Source organism: Heterocephalus glaber, unplaced genomic scaffold (assembly GCF_053883595.1).
Source record: "Heterocephalus glaber isolate CG9 unplaced genomic scaffold, H.glaber_assembly_v1.0 deba00000071, whole genome shotgun sequence".
In the NCBI taxonomy this organism is placed as follows: domain Eukaryota; kingdom Metazoa; phylum Chordata; class Mammalia; order Rodentia; family Bathyergidae; genus Heterocephalus; species Heterocephalus glaber.
In genome coordinates, this window is record NW_028258137.1 from 13,596,280 (window position 1) to 13,616,681 (window position 20,402).

At 39.9% G+C, this 20,402-nt stretch overlaps 1 protein-coding gene across 3 annotated transcripts; it reads right to left on the reverse strand.

Annotated features, from left to right (window-relative positions):
* Positions 1-4,849: 4,849 nt before the first annotated feature.
* Positions 4,850-14,536, reverse strand: Tat (tyrosine aminotransferase). Of its 3 annotated transcripts, none has more exons than XM_013071505.3 (12): positions 14,381-14,536; positions 13,386-13,626; positions 13,123-13,227; positions 11,407-11,474; positions 10,335-10,493; positions 9,992-10,130; positions 9,035-9,087; positions 8,086-8,238; positions 7,634-7,762; positions 7,215-7,298; positions 6,264-6,362; positions 4,850-5,867 (listed from the first exon to the last, which is right to left on the reverse strand). In XM_013071505.3, the coding sequence occupies exons 2-12, from the start codon at positions 13,612-13,614 to the stop codon at positions 5,727-5,729; spliced, it is 1,359 nt and encodes a 452-aa protein (XP_012926959.1). In that variant the 5' UTR covers positions 13,615-13,626; positions 14,381-14,536; the 3' UTR covers positions 4,850-5,726. The 3 variants fall into 3 exon arrangements, with proteins under 3 accessions (XP_012926959.1, XP_004842957.1, XP_021112393.1); XM_004842900.4 differs by having other exon boundaries at positions 14,302-14,470; XM_021256734.2 differs by lacking the exon at positions 7,215-7,298 and having other exon boundaries at positions 14,302-14,470.
* Positions 14,537-20,402: the final 5,866 nt, after the last annotated feature.

Genomic DNA, 20,402 nt, shown 5'->3' on the forward strand with positions numbered 1-20,402 from the left:
GTGAAGAGAGAGGCTTCAACAAAGACGGAGGGGGCAAGTGGCACTTTCCCCCTGAGCCCTGACTCACTGAATGGGAGGAGCAGCTCGAACCTTCAGATGCACTTTGACTACTGGCAACCATGGAAAAACATACCAGTGGAACACAGCAGTGGATGCAGCAGACTCCAGTGGCTGATGAGTTATTCAGGTTCAGATGCCCCTCACAAGAGGGCGATTGGCCAGTAGCCATCTTGGAGAGGGGCCAACTGAGCTCAGAACTCAGAGCAGCTGCAGGCTGGCTCCATCTAGCAGCTGCCAGTGTCAGGAAGAAGCTGCTGAGTTAAGTCAGCAGGAAGTGAAGGAGTTGAGTTCCAGTCGACAGGGAGCCGGGTTCCAGCTGGCAGGAGGCACATGGAATATCTGGAACAAATTGGGTCCCAGCCTGAATTTCAGTGAAACTAAAGGTTCAGGCTTGCTGGGATTTTCCACTTCCCCACCATAATCTATGGCTAGCTTGCCAGGATTAATCAACATGAATCTGGGCTCTGTCTGCCCACTCTGTCTACCAGTGACAGCAGAGCCATGCCTTGAAATGGACTTTTTCTTATTTTCTTCTTTTTTTGGTCTTGTTTTTGTTTTTGTGTTGTTTTGTTTTTTCTTGATTTTTCTTGTTTTTATGTGCATGTGAATATTGTTTCTAGGTTTTGTTTTTGTTATTCTCTTCTATTATTTTTATTTCTTCCTTCTCTCTTTCCCTCCTGTCTTCTTCACCAGTTTCCCAAAGTTCTTCTAATCTTCTTGTCTCCTCCAGCCTTGCTTTGAATCTCTTCCTCTTCTTCTATTTCCCTACTTTCCCCCCAGCCCCTTTTAAATTTTCTACCCTGAAGAGAAAATTACCATACTGAGGTATAGTAATTATGTACTGTATACAGTTTCCTGGGTTTAGATTTTGTTATATAACCACAGATCTAGTTCTTATGGTTAAAGGTGGCAAATTAATAGTTACCACAGTTTGTCATTTTCTAGGCTGTGTTTGATGCTATTATTATTGCTGACTCTACTACCTTAGCAAAGATGACATAATTGTTCTAATCAATTGCTCATCCTAGTATGCCAAGACTAAGATTGCCTAATGGCCATAAACAATACTATAGGCCAATGCCAAAGAACTAGGGGCTGGGCCAAGTAGGCAGCAACTTCTCATCCCCAATGAACTAAAGAAGTAGGATCTTCTAACAGACTCAAAATCCAAAAGCCAGCCACACCTGGAAGACGTCTCTGAGAAGTAGTCATTTCCTAAGAGTTCTAGCAAATACTAACAATAAAGTTATTCACCCACCATAAGTGATTTATAAGCATCAACCCAGGAATTAAACTAAAAAAATAGAAAATGAAAAGACACTTAAGCAAGATGCAACCCCAGACTTCCAGGTCACCAAAGGCAAACCCAGGGGGAAATGAGGAGGAACAATTCAAAAGCCACCCATCTGGACTCTGAAGTGATAATGCCAGAAGTAACAAAGCAAATGAATGAGGCTCTAGAAAAAATCAAATTAGAAACAATGTCTCAGACAACTGCAGAAATGATGACTATAATGAAAGACATGCTTAGTGACTCAAGCAGATACAGATAAAAAAATAGAAGAGCTTAGGAAAATGATGGAAACCGTGAATGCTCAACATAGGAAAGAAATGGAACCCATGAAACAGATTCAAACAGATATACAGGGGATTAAAAATTCCATTGAAAATATACATAATAGAATAAGGCAATGTGAGGACAGAATATCAGATATAGAAGGCTGGGTTGCAGTTAGTGATTGTGAAAAGAAAGATTTCTTAAAAATAACAAGGGACCACAAAAAATCAATCTAAGAGTTGCTAGATGATGCAAATAATAACAACATAAGATTGATCAGAGTAGTGAAAAGGCAGAAGATAGCACAAATGACATGAAGAATCCCTCTTTGAAGGTACCACGAAATAGTCCAGCCAACTTATAGGCATCCAGATTTACATGTTCTATAGCATATGAAATATATTTGTATGTAATAATGTGCCAAGTAGGTAGAGTGACAATGATTCTCTCCTTGACTAAATTCTAGCCAGGTTCTCTTGACAGACTTGAACAAAACACTAACAGTTTCTAACAGCTTAGACCCACACTCTTAGAATGACTCAAATCTGGCTTACACTATCTGCCTCAGAAAACTCAAAACTGCCAAAAGAATTTCCTATTTATTTTAGCCAATATTCAACATAATGTCCCTCTTCCAGTCTTCATGGAAAGGTTAAGAGTTTAATTTTCATAAGTGCCATTTACCAACAATCCCTGAAGGATCTCAGGTGGACTAACCCTTCCCTTCTCATCTTTTGTAACTTTTTACTTTCTTTACACTACCGAGACCCATCCCCCATACTCCTTCCATTCCTTCACTATCACCTCTGCACATAGAGGCTCAATGACACGTGTACAAATCAAAGTTTAGTTCATACAGGACTCTTCCCTATTACAATAGTATACAATAGTAATAGGTCAATATCTGTGCTTACCACCTTAACTAGTGTCCAGCTTTATCTCTGATAAATCAATAGGAGTAACCTGAGGTGCTGGTGCATGCCTATAATCCCAGCACTCAGAAGGCTGAGGCTGGAGGATCACTGTGAGTTCAAGGCCAGCCTGGGCTACATAGTAAGAGCCTGTCTCAAATAAAATAAAATAAAATAAAATAAACATGGAGGTGGATTCACTTTTATGGCTGAGTAGAGATCCTAACATATGGCAGGCATTCAGGTCGTGAAGGACATGATTCTTTTAAGAAAAGTCCCAAGAGGCCATACTTTTGCAAACTGACACTACTCTGTTTCACAACTCACCCAACTTGCTGAAACTGACTTGGAGTTGGCAAAGGTTAACAGATGTGTACACAACAGGGTGCAAGTCAGGGAGGAGCTAAACGTGGAAACAAAACCAAAGTTCCTAATAAGACTCACCAGCCACTAGGAGGGACTGACTCTTACAGCGCTCTAAATTCTGCTCCTGTGCAGAGCAACATAGCGGTGCTCCACTACAGCGCATGCGCTGGAAGCAGCAGTTGAGGGTGGTGGCAGTGCATCTGTACCTGCGAAGCCCTGGATCTGGCAATGAGGCATTAAGTGATGCTGCAAAGCCACTAGAGTGGAGTCTTTCTGGGCACTTTAGGGTTCTGTTAGTCCCCTGACAAGACAGAGCTCGGACATACAAAACAAAAGGTGAAATCACATATTAGAGCCTTTATCTCTGACTTTTATGGGTAATCTTGATGTTGTTTCAAGACGCTCAGCTCTTAACCTCAAAGCAACAGAAGTTGTCTGTCTGAAGTGCTAAGTTTGGAGGTGGTCCCTCCCCCAGGGTTTCTTCTCTTCTCTAGAGACACTCAAGATGTGATGGACAACTCAAGATATTTCACCCTCACTTTGACTTCTGTAGGGCTCAGAATTAAAAGTTGAGTAATAGTTGATGGAAAGAAAGAAAGAAAGAAAGAAAGAAAGAAAGAAAGAAAGAAAGAAAGAAAGAAGAAAGAAAGGAGAAAGGAAGGAAGGAGAAAGAAAGAAAGGAAGGAAGGAAGGAAGGAAGGAAGGAGAAAGAAAGAAAGAAAGAAAGAAAGAAAGAAAGAAAGAAAGAAAGAAAGAAAGAAAGAAAGAAAGAAAGAAAGAAAGTGCACACAGAGAGGCGCTTACATATACACAGAATGTTCTGGAAGTATGAGCCAGCAACTGATAACTGATCTCAGGGAGAAGAAACTGGATGACTGAAAGATGGAAATAGAAAAGGAGGCTGGATTGGTAGGTTTGTATTGTTTGAAATTTGTCCAGTGTACACCTATTACAGTATTTTTAAAATATTTGAATTCCGTGTGGTTCATTTATCAGAATGCAGACAGCAAGGAAATTTTGAAATTTAAGAGTTCTGAGTAAAATTCTATTAATAATGATGGACAGAATTATCTTTTCACGGGAAGCTAAAATGTCTTATGTGAACCACTGATCTTCCTGTTTATTTCTGGGCAAAGATCTTTGGGAGATTAGGAGCAAGAGACGGGGAAAGAGGAACTGGGCACTTTTGGAAATTTTTCAAAATTGCAGCATATGGGAAATTGACTTCTTTATCATCTAAAATATTGTATATTTGTTTTGGATTCGCTGAAGAAAATTAAGAGGTACTTTTTTGCATGCACTGACTGAACTCAGATTTGAAGACGATATTTGATATTTATTTTTATCAAGGTGACTAATTGGCTGTGACTGGCAAAATTGAGATCTGAAGTTCCTCTTTTAGTTAAGAAAACTTCCCTCAGTGAGAAATCCAGGACAGGTTATTGTATAGTCCTGCCCCCAGCCAACCTTGCAAGACAACTTCCGGCTCCCTCCTCTAAGGGAGGTACTGAGGAAAAAGTTAAATAGGAAACTAGAGAATTTACAGACAAAACACTCAGGCTGAAAGAAAGAAGAAGATCCCAGATAACCTCTTGCGTGCCAGGCTGGTCAAGCTGAACCAGTATCACTTTGTTCCCCACTGAGTGCTCCATGGATTTCGCCAAGGATAGGAATTTAGTACCAGAGGATGGGGATCCAAAAAGTTGAAAATGTCAAATTAAAAAACACAGGTTTTAATTTGTTATCTTCGAGTTTGCCTGGTTTATAAGTAGGAAGCCAGAGGTTGAAGACCCAAATAAAATACTTGGGGACGTATGTTTCCTAAGTAAATCCAAAAATCAGTACATCTACAAGAAACAAATAAGACTGAGTGGATAGTTCATCAATCAGACTAAGCAATGCCTGCCGATACAGATTCCCTTACAAAGGAGGGGGGAAAAACACACCACAGAGGACCATACTTGATGAAATGTTTATTTTAAAAAACAATAATTTATGCCCTTGGCAAAATAAAAGATCTTATACAATATAAATGTTTCTTAGAAAACGTAAGAAAAGATAATATAACAAATATTAATAAATCAATATTAACATTATAGCAAAAGTGGTAATGATTCTACAACAATGACAAGTGAGGCTATTTCCAAACTTTACAAAGCAATATTTTTGGAAGATCCTCTGATTCCTCCTTTCTCTTGAAATATGCTCTCATTTTAAGAAAGCCTGGTGCATACAAATTTAAACTTAGGAATTTGATCAATTAAAGGATATTTATTTGCATTAGCAAAAGAAAACCCCACAGAAAGTTTTCTGTCAAGGATCCTTTAAATAGTAAATTTCCTATTGTGTTTAAAATATAATTAACCAGATACATGTGTCCTCAACTTTTCAGTTATGGCTATTGCAAAAAGCAAGTTATACTTGAAGTGAGGCAATAATAGAGCTGGGCTTCAGACCTGACTGAAGAGAGTACTCTTAGAGTAGGAGGAAATGGTTAGGGACACAAGTTCTCACACTCTTTTGTTTTTTCTGTTCTGCCTTACTGTTCTTATCTCAACTGCTTCCTGTTAATCTCTGTTCACCTGGTACTGTCAGAAAAAAAGAAGGAAGTCGTGGGAGGGTGACAGGTTAATGAATTAGTCATTCCAGCAGAGCAGAGTAGGAGAAGACTCTGGGATTCAGGGTGTGTATATGAATGCAACCGGGGAAAAGCAAAAACAATCCTGAACCCTTGTTGTAGTCATTTTGGGGCCCCTCCCCTGGTAGGGGCATTTGACTCTGTGAGGAGCAGTGGAGCGCATTCCAGCCCTCCTTGGTGAATGGATGAGGGCCTATTTGTCACATTCCTCCTGGCTGCCTTCAGCACAATGGTAGTGCTGCTCACAGAATTCCTGGATCCGGCTACAAGCCTCCAGCATCATCACCTCAGGCACAGTAATCACCACTCGGAAGAAATTTGGGTACTCAAAGCACTGCAAAAATAAGAGCCTCTTATTTTCAGAGCAATTGGATCAGGTAGTAGACCCCCGAAAAATGGCAAGACCTCTAATCAGCAAGAAGCAGTGATGCCATTTCATTAAGAGTATTAGTTCATCCCGTCTCCAACAGCATGCTGAGTCAGTAAATGAGTTAATTTATCTTAAAATGGACTGTGGTACAAGTCTGATTACCTCTCATGTAGAATGTTTAGTTGCAATTTCCCATTGTGGATAGGATAATAACAGGGAAGAAACAAATTTTAAATTGAAACCATGAAGCGCATCAATTTAAATCTTATCAGATAAGAATCGACTTGGGTAAAGGAAGAAAAAAGGTCAAACCCAGCTCGTGGAGTAGTCCAGGAGTTCTAGAAACACTCAAGCACCCACCTTTCCTGGGAGGCAATGGACAGACTGCTCAGCAATCAACCGCTCTGTGAACTCCACATCATTCTCAAACTCTGGGAAATGTTCCATCTCAACTCCAACCTACAGCAATAATAGAAGGGAAAGGCAAACTTATCAGAAGGAGGGGAAACAGGCCAATTTCCTAAGCCAGAAATTAGGGCAGGGACTACTTTAAAGTTGTCTTGGAACTCTTCTACTGATAACTAAGAACTTATGGAATTTTTCTCAGGGAAGAGTAGATATATTATGTTTGCATTTGAGTTTATTGAAGAGTCCCTTCCTGGATGCTGCTAAGTGAACTCTGGAAATAAAATCCCAGTGTTTCTAAAAAGAAATGCAGTTAGCATTAGAGCCAGCTCATTCTTTACTGTGTGGGACTATTCTACTCATTAGAAGATATTAAGCAGCCTGGCGTTGTGGCACACTCCTCTAATCCCAGCACTGGGGAGGCAGAGGCAGGAGGATCAATGTGAGTTAGAGGCCAAGCTGGGCTACATAGTGAAACCCTGCCTCAAAAAAAAAAAAAAAAATTATATTCTTGGCCCACAAAATGTCAATAGCACCCCCCTCTGGTCATCCTGAAAACAAAATTCCCAGAAACTCAAACTCCCCTAGGAAACCAGTATCACTACCAGATGTGCGCTACAAAGCATGGAAAGCCTCTTACTTTTGTCTTAAACTTCAGTGTATCTACATATAAAGTGATTCTCTATACTGAGGAATTCAGTCATTTTAAAAGCTTTATGAACACTGAGGTTAGATCACCTCAGTGAGACAATTCAGAACAAATCCTTAACTGACTGGCTTATCAGCTTACCCATTGTCTCGGTGAATGGCACACACCTGGGACAACCACCCATAGCAGTCCTGCCAACCACCTTCCCTGTGCTTTACAACATGTGTACATCTAATGCCTGCTCCCTCCATACCTACCATGAGGTACATGGCCCCTGAAGGGCAGACTGGCTGGAGTCCAGGTATTGCAGACAATGCCCCATAGCAGAGATCAGCATTGGACTACAAGAAGAGGCAGAGAGAAGTCAAGAATCAAATTCTAAGTAGAAGAAAAAGTCATTAAAATAAAGCCATCATTGAAGGCCAGTAACCTAGGTTTGATCTGGCACAAGGAGTCTAGAAGAAAAGAATCCATAACTTGAAGTTGTTGACCAGGAGCAGAACGAATTGACAGAAGTAAGAGGAATGTATGAGTTTATACACTGAGACCATCACATGATACAGAAACTCTATATTGGAACAGTGTTCCAGAAAGGAGGACTGGTTGTTCCTAATACAACTGGGGGCATTCTCTGACTCCCAAACTCCCCAAGTAGAAGGATGTGGACTGCTCTTACCTTGAGGAAGCATAGAGTGTTGTCGTAGAACTCTTGAGGAGTGCGACGCAGGATGCTTTTCAGAGCTCCCTGGACAATGGTGCATGGTCCCAAGGTCCGCTGACTCAGCTTCACCAGCCCATCTCGGATCTAGAAGGGCCCCAGGAAACACATGATTTAGCCATTCATAAGCATCTTATTTTGAAGATCCACAGAATCAGCTGCCATTACTGTTACGGATTCCCTCTCTTAAAGTCCCAAAGTTGGAGGTGGACGAAACTTCTTCACGGAGCCAGGTACATGAAAATTGAGTTGGGGAGAAAAATAACTATTCCCATTTTTATCCAGCAGGTTTCCAGGCACCTTGGACAACAGAGTCAAGCAAAAGAAGGAGAAAAAAAATTCCTATCTTCCCACCACTTTGCAAATATATGTTTTAAATTACACATACTGTTTTATCACATTGTTCTCACCTCATTGCCAAATATGTCTCTTCGGTCATGGATGAGGATCCAGCCCAGTCTCCAGCCAGGAATCAGCCACCGCTTGGCCAGCCCTCCACAGGACAGGATGGGAACATTGGTGCTAAGTGTGGCCAGTGGTTCATATTTGCAATCCAAAAACACCTGAAGAGAAGGGGTCTTGCTTATTCTCCTCTAGACTCCATGCCTCCGTCTCCTCACCCATTTTCTTATATCTCAAAGGACAAAGCATCAGATTCACAGCCTCCTTCCTACCCTGAAGCAAGATTAGTGCAGGGTCACAAAATTGAATTCCAAGAGGTCTCCAGGGGACTAGCCAAAGACATTGAATTTGGTGTCTGGACTGGATTAAGAGAAATTGAAAATGAGGAAACTCATTCCATTCCAGTGGTATATACCACTTCATGAAGCTGGCGGTATGGAATTAGTGACTATTGGAATAACAGGTTTTAAAATAAAATGAGTCCTCACTCCTTTACCTAAAATTCCTAGGGCCAGCTGTATTGCAGAATGCAGAATTGTTTGTACTTTCAGAAAGGCTACATAGCAATATACTATACATTAACATTCCCAGAGCAGTCTAGGATAGTACCTCTAATCAAGACTATTAACATGTCTATCATTTTCCCCACATTCTTAACAAATATACATCCATAAGTGCCATAAACAAAAATCTACAAATACCTTCATATCATGTCAACTCAGGTATTGAAACCAAATAAATTCCAAGAATCTTTGGATTTTAAAGCTTTTTGGATTTCAAAAAATTTCTATGGAGTCATGGGTCTATGTATCTGTTAAGAGGGCAATGATAGTGATTTGCTGTACTGAAATGATTCAGAGTTGCTTCTGATTATCCCAGTTGCCTACTACTCTGGAGGTCCCATGAAACAATTTGGGATTGAGATTACTATAGTGCTGTATCCTAACCCAGACTCACCATGTCTCCATAGATCTCATCAGCTAAGATGGGAACACACTGCCTTGCAGCCACTGCAAATAAGAGAAGCACACTGGAATCATTTTTAACGTGAAAACCTTATCATTTAATATCCACCTAGTCTTACTTTGCTTTGCATTTCACATTTGTGTGTGTAACTGTTAATCCTGATTTGTCAACTTCATTGCATTAAGAAATACATAGTAAATTAGTAAATCACATTCCTGGGTATGTCTAGGTTGGTCATGGACGTGTGACCTTGGGTATTATATATGGTCTCTAGTTAGTTCCTTTCTGGCACTGTTCCCCTGCTCTGCTTCCTGGCCTCTATGAAGCTCTATGGCAGCTTTGCTCCACCATCTCCTTCTGCCTTGGAGCCAGCTCAACATGGACTGAACCTCCTGCAATCATGAACTAAATTAAGCTTTACCTCCTTTAAGTTGAAGGTTTCAGGAATTGTGTCTCTGTGATAGGAAAGCTGACTATTTGGTCTTCCTCTTTAAAAACTGTAAATTTGGGCTGGGGATATAGACAGCAGTACAGCACTTATCTAGTAGGCATGAGGCCCTGGGTTCAATCCCCAGCACCATGAGAGCATAAAACTAAATTTATCTAATACTCTTCCACAGTGTAGAGCCTGGATTTGAATTTAATTAATGAGCTAGTTCAGACCCTCTCTTCCACACAATGGGAGTAGTGAAGAAGCAAGTATAGGTTAAATATTTCTTATCCAACAGATTTGGTTTAGGGATGCTCAACCTGTATTTCCCTTTTCTTCTTCTTTTAGGCAAGACCTACCACTCCAGTGCTACACTGTTGATTAGAGATACCAGTGGAGCTCCTCTAGCTCCATCCCAAGCTTAGCACTTAGTCAAGGACTCTTTTTGTTACAGTAGGATACAGCTAAAAGACCCCATCCTCATCTCCTTCCCTTTGCAGCAAGTCTTCTGGACTTACCTGCCAGAATCTTCTGAAGATGACTCTTACTGAACACTGACCCACAGGGATTTGATGGATTGTTGATGATGAGACAGGCTGTCTTTTCATCAATCAGAGATTCCATTTGTTTCAGGTCAATTTCCCAAGACTTCTCTGGCTGAGGAGGAAGAAAGAGTAAGAGTAAGATGATTCTGAAAAAAAAAACATGGGGCATCCTCAACCCAAAGGTGCAATATAAATCATAAAGTTTGTCTTTGGCCTCAACCACTCACTTCTAGACCTGTCTCTGACAGGCAATGGTCGTATATTTTTCCAAGCTGCTAATTAAGCACCTTGAGTCTAAAATTGAAAAGTCACTTACCAATAGATTATAGAGTTTGACTTCAATTCCCATAGATTCAGCCAAAGTTCTATAGAGAGAAAAACCAGGTCTCGGAACAAGGATGTTTTGCCCTGGGTTGGCCAACACAGCTAAGCAAAGTTCAATAGCCTGACTGCAGCCACTTGTCAGAATGACATCCTGTGAAGAAAATAAAAGGTTAATTTTGTTAGGGGTTCCAACAGTCACAGGAGAAAAGAGCTTTGCATTTCACATTTGTGTGTATGACTTTCAGGTGGATAAGCTGGGAGCAAAATGAACTAACACGTTCTGTTTGTCTGAAGTAGTACAAGTACATGGGGACTGAACTAAGCCAAACCCAAAAGAAATTAATGTGTATGTGAGTCCATATCTAAATGTTGTTGAGAACGTTAGACACTGAAATAAACAAATCACTTTTAAAAAGACAAGTTCACTATGACTCAACAGACTTCTACAAGAGACCTTGGACCAACCTTGAACTTTTTTTTCCTGCTTATTTATTTACTTTTGGCCAGAATTTGAAGCCTGGCTCTACTCCGACACACAGGTAAAGTACACTTCTTATGATCAGAAATGTCTACCCCACACAGTAAACAACAGAGAGAAGGGCAGCATTTAAATTTGGCACTGCCCTCAATTTAATGTATCATGGGACTTCTATCTTTCTGTCTGAATGCTCTAAGGTGAATGAATGACACTACAGATAAAAAAGATACTACTGGCAAATTTTTTAAAATTAATCATTTGATGTGCATGAATTGTTTCTCAATGATCTTTTGAAAGGAATCAAATCTAGAATGACCTCAGCATCCTTTAGGCCTCCTTGTGACAGACATCACATGAATTAAAGGAGATGTCCTTATCACACTGCGGTGACATTAAATATAATCACTACTTAGTGGCCCCAACTATATAAGATGCTTTAAAATTGCTAACAGGGATATATCCTCAGTTATCCCCACCCCTGCCCTGACCCGCCCCAGGCCATTACTCCTGTGGAACAGAGACAAGGAAAGTGGATACAGTTTTCTCTAAATTGATAGAGCACCTTGACACATTATATAAGGCTCACCTTAGCTTCTAGTGGTGCTTTGGCGCAGTGGTAGTAGGAAGCAACCTCCTCCCGGCTGGATAGGTAGCCTGTAAGGAGAAAAAGGGGGAAGAGTAAGCTGAGGAGTTTTATTCCTCCACTGACATGCTGCCCCCTGCCCCTGCTCAGAGTATAGTCTATTAAGTTTAGATATCAGCCACTGTATGCAAAGATTAACTTTATAATTTACAGTTTCTATAAGCACAAATTTATAAACAATAACAAGAAACAGTTTCCCAAACTGTAAAATATCCTGCATTATCCTATTACTGTGATCATGTTTTATTCTCTGTAAAATAAAGGATTTAAATTATTCCTATGCTCCTTTTAAAGGCTACATTTTTTGAAAGGTTGTCATGAATGCATTCTATACATGTAGTCAACTTTAAGTTTTTTACAATATATAATATGCTTATAGGCATTTTGATAAAAATTTTATCTTTTAAATTATTTTCTTGGACAATATTTCCAAATTTGGCTTACAAGCTTCAAGGCCCACTATAAATATAAATAAATACATATAAATATAAATGTAAATATTTTGCAAACCCGCTATCCAAAAGACAAGTTAGCAAGGCCAGAGCAATATTTCATTCGTGATCATTTAATAGATTCAAATGGATCTCTTGAAATTATATAAATCAGCTCTTCCTTAATTACTAAAAAGAAAGAACATATTCTTAGACATTTTATCATTCATATCTTCTTTGGTATGAGACTTGGATTTAGTTTCCAAGTTGAATCACTTCCCTAATACTTTGGATATTAAAGCCATGTCTTTTTATAATTTAATTTTTTATAATATAATTTTATAATATATAAATATAATTTAATATATAATTTATAATATATTTATTATATATAATATATTTATTATAATATATAATAAATATAATTATAATATATAATTTAATAATATATTTTATAATATAATTTTTTATAATTAAATTTGATTTATGTTGTATAGAAATTTCTAATATGTTAATAATCAGCCTAAAAACCATGTCTCTGATATCTCTGTAAAGTATTTTTTAAATTTGATTTTAGCTGAAACTGTATTTTTTCTGCCCTAAGAATATGTTCTTATGTACACATATATATGGGGAGGGTGTTGTACAATACTGGCACAAACTCAAAAAAAAAAAATAAGTCATTTTACCAAAATCTTTAGGGTATAAATAGTTAAAAGACAGAGAGACTTAATAAAAATAGGAATAATTTCTTTCTATAAGAAACAACCTTCTATCCTTCATTCTTTGTTGTTTTGGAGCCTCTTTATCTTAAACAGTTACAAGTACATTTCCATGTGCCCAATTCCATAATGAAAAGTCCTTTGATATAGAGATAAGGAGAAAGAAAGCAAAGGAGTTATTGACATAGGGCAGTAAGTAAATGACTGTGGGCTCCACACAGCTCCAGCCAGACTCAAGGCCTGTACATTAGAATCAGTAATGATAATCCTCATTATTTGAGGATTAGGTGTATTTTAGAGCCTAGAAGGACATGTCAGCAAGCCAAAGAAAGCCAGGAAAGAAAATAGACCTTGTGTTTTAAGAATCTGGAACAAGACCTCTCCCCGCAAATCCAAATGTCTGTTCAATCTTAATCTTAGGAATTACTAGAATTGCTAGAAATGTAGTGCTATGAAAAGAACAGTAAAGATTTGGAAGCCTCTGGGTATAGTCTCAGGGAGCTTACCAATGGATGGGGCATAGCCATTGTATTTCCCTGAATCCAGCACATTTTTCATTGCTTGGGTAACTTCAAGGTCTGTAGGGAGGTTTCCAAACACAGTAGGGTCTCCTGTTCAGGGAAGGATCAAAACAAAAGAAGCCAGCAAGAGATTACTCTTCTGCGTCCAGGACTCAAATTCACCCTCTACTCCCATCTCTTCCAACTGGTCCTTGAGGATGGGAGGTGAGAAGACAGCAGTACCCCTCCACCAAGTGTCCCTGACTCACCAATTGACAGAGAAATCATGGTTTTCTTTGGGTTTGGCTTCACCTTCATGCTGTCCACAATGGCCCGGATGGGATTGAAGGTTCTGATGGACATGTCAGAGGGCCTCACTGACCATCTGGCCTTCCTGCCTTTCATTTTCCCTGGCATGGAGCTTCTCCCACTGATGTTGACATGCATATCCAGAACTTGGCTGCCACTGTCACTTGTCTCGATCCTATAGGGGTCCATCACTAGCGAAGCCTACAGGGAAAAGAAGGGGATCCCTGTGAGGTAGGTCACTGTGAGAACAGTGTGCCGTGGAGTCAGGGCTTCCATGTGGAGCTAAACATCAGGGTGATGTCACTGGAGTCACAATTCTTTTTATTTTTTCCTGCTTTCTCTTGTAGAGTAGCTTTATTATGAGTAAGAAGAGTTTTAACACTTTTTGGTGAGATAGAAAATAAAGCAAGAACCCATTCTACAACACTAACAGCATTCAGTTGAATTCTTATCTACTGTGAGTAGGATTTGCAGTGTACAAATGTAATCCCTGCAAAAGCTGAGCCACACTCTACTTAAAACCAAGAATGGGCACAGTGGCACATTCTTGTAATCCCAGCTTCTGGAAGGCTGAGGCAGGAAGATCAAAAGTTTGAGCCCTATCTCAAAAAAAAAAAAAAAATGTCTGGGATATAGCTCAGTGTGAAAGCTCGGGGCTCGATCCCCAGTACCACAAAAAAAAAAAAGACAACATCATTAAGCACATGTGCTCCCTCTTTTCTGCACAGAGATTCCAAGAAAGGGTCTCCCTAATTCTTCAACACTCTGTCTCTTGCCCTTACTGGAAGCTAGCAAAGGTAAGCGTCTCATAGCCTTGGGCAGAAAGAGAAGTCAACAGGTCAAAAAGGAAAATTTGAACACATGGTCAGTCATTACCACCAGATCAGGTGAAGCGTGGGGTTTGCCTTCCACCTCCAGGAGAGGCAGGGTCCAGCAGTGAAATCTGCAAGCTCACCAGTTCTTCTCTGACAAGTCACCGTGCCCGTGAACTGAAGGACAAATCCTGACTTCTGAAATAGTCTCCACTAGTGGGCGTTGGGCCTGGTACTTTTATGCTATTGGTTTCAAGTGAGAGCTAAGCCCTCCCGTGGGCCTCTTACCCACCGCTTCCCTCCCACTCTTCTGCTTTTCACCCCTAACCCTACTGCCACCCTCCAATCAGGAATTTGTCCTCACTTCAAACAATTGGAATTATCTGTGTTAACCCTTTTCCAGGCACTTGATAAGATGTTTGAAAAGACTGTTGGAGGATAATTAAGATTACAGTAGGGGTGTGCGTGTGTGTGTGTGTGTGTGTGTGTGTGTCTGTGTGTGTGTTACTAGTACCAAGCCCAGGGCCTGACATATGTTAACCAAGTTCTCTACCACTGAGCTACATTCCCAACCTTTTCTATTTTTTATTTTGAGACAGTCTCACTATGTTGCCTAGGCTGGGCTTGAACTCCCAGTCTTCCTGCTTCAGCCTCCCAAGTAGCTGGGATTACAAGGATGCACCACCACATCCAGTTTTGTAGGCAATTATTTAAAAGTCTTTTTTGTTACCTTAAAATTTTGACAAAACATAAATATAAAAAGAGAGAGTCTTTCCTTGCACCCCTCCCTTCTCACTCCCAGGAGTAGGCAGTGGTAATGATTTGGGCCTTTCTGCCCATTTACCAAGATAATAAATAGATACCCAGATAGATACACAATTTTATACATTTTCAAAACACAGATAGGAATATGTTCAACTCCTTGTTTGGCAACATGTTTTTTACTTTCTACATCTCAGTCTTCTTTCCTTATCAGCTGACAAAGTTTTGAATTTTGAAATAAATTAAGGGCCTTTCAACAAATAACTTAAAGGTACAAGGCCACCAAGGCAGCCAAAATTTGCATCTTTATCCTCATACTGTGTGTGAAATCTCCTTCATTTACCTACTGTGGAGATATTGGAAGAACAAGATGCTGGATGGCGTCTACACAAAACAAAAGCAAACACAAGGTCCACAGCAGGAGTCCCAGCGGTCCTGTGAGCCTATGAAAAAAACATCTCCCCTCAAAGGTTAAGGCAAAGTTCAGAGACTCCCGGGGCTCAGATCCTATGTGTTTATTCGTCAAGACGCATAAAACTGTTACCAAAGTTCTTTCTAACCATCTACTTTTCAGTGGTTTGAGTCTCCTGTGAAGTTAAATAACCTTTTGCTTTTCCAGACCTTCCATCTCTTAGCATGTTCCAGAACTTATCTAATGCATCCTCTTCCCTGTGCCAGGAAAGCAAGGAGTTACGTGGAGAAGAACCAGGTGAGGGTAGGATGCCAACCCTTCCATTCAAAGAGAATGTAAGTCTAATACCAGAAGCCTGGACCCGGAAGCCTGGATCCCAGGAGCCCAACAACAGGGCTACTCAGTCTCAAGAAGCAAACACAGAGCCCTGTCTCTGGAACATCAAAGACACAGAGAAGAAAAGGCTGGGTCAGCTCTGCCATCTGGCACCTATGCCCACAGTACCTTTGTAGACAGGAGTGTGCTTCATAGGCTGGACAGGACTGATCCCCATAGAGTCACTAACAGTGTGAGAACATGCTATTGTTTGCAAATCACATAGATTTGGCCAAGAGAGAAGACCAATCTTTTCTACATGCTTTTACACTCCCTGACTGTTTGAAACGTGTATTTTGGAGGGAAAAAAAGCACTCGCAATCCCAGCATCATTCTTAGCATATTGGTGTCTTTTACACATGGTCATTTCATGTTTATTAGCTCTTTACGTGTGTGAATTGTCTGTTCATGCCCCTCACCTATCTCTTTTTTTTTTTTTGTACCGGGGATCGAACTCAGGACCTTGCACTTTCGAGGCAGGCAGCAGAACCACTGAGCTAAATCCCCAGCAGCCCTCACCTATCTCTTGATGAGGGACTCATCTTTTTCTTTGCTAAGACCTTGGTCTAGGACTTAGCTGTAAGACAACAAAACAGCTGCTCTGGGGTCACACACTGGCCTCGTCTGTCTCAACCTGGCTCTGCTTCAGGTTTACAGATCAAAGGACAGCGAACAGTACAGGATTTTGGCAGGTGGTCCTGCAAACAGTGCCACTGACGCAGAGTCTGCAGGGCCGAGGGGGCGTGACGGGGCTGCAACATCTGGAGGTCATTGCCATGGACACATCCTTATCCCACTTCAGCAACCAACAACAGAAGCCAGACCAGAAGGAATGACAGTTAAAGTAAACAAGTCTCAGTAATACCCCTCTTCAGAAAGCAGACAGAGCAAAGTGAGAGGATCCAAGTCCACTTAGGAAGCTTCACTGACACTGGGCAAACTTAACTTAGTTCAGGGCCCAATAAACTTTGACACACAAAGCGCTACCCTCACCCCCCACAACTGCTGTTAAGACCTTTCATTTAAAAACCAAACAGTGATGCTCAGCAATTTTTTTCTTAGGTATTAAACTATTGTGTTTTCCATAAAAAAGTATTTTTTTAATTTTTAAAGTTGTTGCAAACAACATATAACATTAAATTTACCATCTTAGCTATTTTTGAGTGTACAATTTCAGTAGTGTTATGCATATTCACATTGTCGTGTCACAGGTCTCCAGAACTCTAGTATTTTGCAAAACAGAAACTCTGTAACCATTAAACACTTCATACCCTTTCCCATCTTCCCCAGCCCTTGCCAGCCATCTTTCTATTTTTGAATAGAAAAATATTTCTAAGTAATTTGACCATCTAGAGATAACCATTGTTTATCATTTTGTCCACAACTAATATTTTGAAATTCATATACTTCCTAGGTATACATCCATATGTTTTATATATGAAAGTTTTGTATTCTGTGGGCCTCATTTTTAGAATATATTATGAACACTTTCTTTAGACCATATCAATTTTTATAAACTTTCTTTTAATAGTTACCTACAACCCCAGGCCTTCATTTTTATAAGGCTGTTCCACACTCTTCTTGCAGATTGGACATCTATCTCATACCAAGCAGTCTTGGACACACCGTGCCTGAATCCACAATGTGCCTAAATCACATACTCTTCACATCACTCCAGAAGGAGAGCCTGTCTCATCTCTACCTTCACTTGGACAAAAACTAAGTCCCTCAGGTAGTGTTGAGTTGGAGTCCAAGCCTCAAAATCTGGCTCCAGATTCCAAAAATGCAAATCTGCCTCTCTTTAGAGGACAAGTGGGTTGAGAAGCTTCTGGAAAAAGAAGAGCAAGCCAAGCTCAAAACTTGTACAAGGGAGGAAATTACAAAAATCAGAGCAGAAATTTATGCACTGGAGACTAAAAAAACAATACAGTGGACCCTTGACTTGAACTCAGTTCATTTGCGAGGACTGGTTATAACTCAAGTTGGTCAACTGAAGGTTCAGGCTCCTCTACGCAGCCTTCAAAGTCTCTCTCCTGTACACAGGCAGATCTCACTGTCCTTAGAGAGACATTGGCCCAGGATTTCTCAACTAACCCCACACAAGCAAGGATGTTGCAAAGTTCCTTCCAGAACTCTTTAAGGGTTCAATCTGTATCTGAGACCATCTGGAAGCACAAGCAGCCAGCATTCAGGTCACAATTCAAGACTTTGTTCATAAGTTAAAATTAACCCAAGTAAAACTAAGTTAACCCAAGTTAAAACTAACCCAACATAAACCAAGTTGTTTGTACGTCAGGTCGTAACTAGAGGGCCCACTATACAAAGAATCAATGAATCAAAGAGTTGGTTCTTCGAAAGATTAAGTAAACTGACAAACTCTTAGCCAACCTTATCCAAAAAAGGAAAGAAATGACTCAAATCCATGCAATTAGGAATGAAAAGGGTGAAATCCCAACAGATCCTGCAGAAATCCAGTAGATCATCAATACCTACTGCAAGAACCTGTATTCTGATAAGATAGAAAACACAGAAGAAATGGACATATTCCTAGATACATATGAATTACCAAAGATGAATCAAGAAGATATAAAAATTCTAAGTAAACGAATATCAGTCAATGAAATTGAAGATGTAACTGAAAACCTACCAACAAAGAAAACTCTGGGCCCTAACAGATTCACTGCTGAATTTTGCAAGAAATTTAGATAAGACTTAATGCCACTACTTCTCAAACTCTTTAATGAAATTGAAAGGGAAGCAATACTCCCAAATTCATTCCTAGAAGCAAGCATTACCCTGATACGAAAACCAGAGAAGGATGTTCCTATGTTCCTAATGAATATAGACTCAGAAATCCTCAATAAGATACTGGCAAACAACATGCAGCAAATCATTAAGAAGGTTATACAGCTGGGGACTTAGCTCAGTGGTTCCACCAGTACCAAAAAAAAAAAGGTTATACACCATGACCAAGTAGGATTCATCCCAGGGATGCAGGGATAGTTCAACATACACAATTTAATAAATGTAATACACCATATCAACAGAGCCAAAGGCAAAAAATAGCATGATCATCCCAATAGACACAGAAAAAGCATTTGACAAAGTCCAACACCCATTCATGATAAAAACCCTATAGACAAGTGGAATAGATGGTCTTTACCTCAATCTGATAAAAGCCATCTAGGACAAACCAACAGCCAACATCATACTAAATGGGCAAAAACTGAAAGTTTTCACTCTAAAATCAGGAACAAGACAAAGGTGTCCACTGTCACCACTGTTATTCAACATAGTTCTGGAAACATTAGCCAGAGCAATTAGACAAGAGAAAGAAATAAGAGAAATAAGGATAAGAAAGGAAGCATAGTCCCAGCCAGGTGTGGTGGTGCACACTTGTAATTCCAACACTTGGGAGGCTGAAGCAGGAGTATCATGAGTTTTAGGGCAGCCTGGGCTACATAGTGAGTTCAAGACCGGCCTAGACAACATAGTAAGACCCTGTCTCAAAAAAAGGGAGGAGGGGGACATATTCCTAAGGCAGAAGAAAAAAGGGAGAGTCAGACAGGAAAAGCCTCAGGAAAATAATGTATTAACTATGTGGGTTAGGCATGGACCATTCATCTACCGTTTATTGATCTTCATTGTTATGTTGCATCTTTCCATACTGAATCATCATGCTTATCATTCATTTTGGCTACAAAGGAATAGTTGTGTTTTAACTTCTCTAGTAGACTGAAACAGTAAGGAACATTCTTTTTACTCTCAATATCCTCCTTCATGTCTGGCACTATGTTTTGTACAAGCCACATTTGAAACTTTTTCACCAGTTGGCAATTAATAGTACATGAACCAGAGGGAAAGGAATGGTGGAAGGAGTGGTAATGGAGAGAAAACTGAAGTCCTGTGTATTTATAGAAGGTGGGGTGTGGAATTCAGGAAGGATTAGCAGATAGGTTGGACTTTGATAATTTATAATGGCTTATGTTTACAGAGCACCTTGATAATGTTTGAGCTCCCATTACTACATTATCTCATGTAATTCTCTTTCTCTCACACACACGTATGCACACACACGTGCACACACACACACCATGATCTAGACAAGGAAAATGCGGTCAGAATATAGAGGTAAACCTGGTTAAACGTTCTTTTTTAAATTAAACTTTTTATTTTAGAATACTTTTAGATGAATAGAAGAGTTGTAAAGATAGTACAGAGTTCCCACACACACCTCACCAGTTTCTCCCTGTTCTTTTTTTTTTTTTTTTTTCTTTTGGTACCGGGGATCAAACTCAGGTCCTTGCGCTTCTTTCTCCCTATTCTTAACATCTCATTTTATCATGACACAAGTAAGAGACAAATACTGGCCTATTCATATTAAGAAAACTCCATCTTTTACTCAGATTTCACTAATTTTTCTAGTAACATCTTTTTCCTTTTCCAGCATATCATTCAGGATACCACTTTATATTCAGTGCTCATGGCTCCTTAGTCTTTTCTGATCAGGGATGGTTTCTTAGACTTTCCTTGCTTTTCACAACCTTGGAAGTTCTGATGTAGAATGATCCTCAATTTGGGCTTGTCTAGTATTTTTCTCATGGTTAGAAGGAATT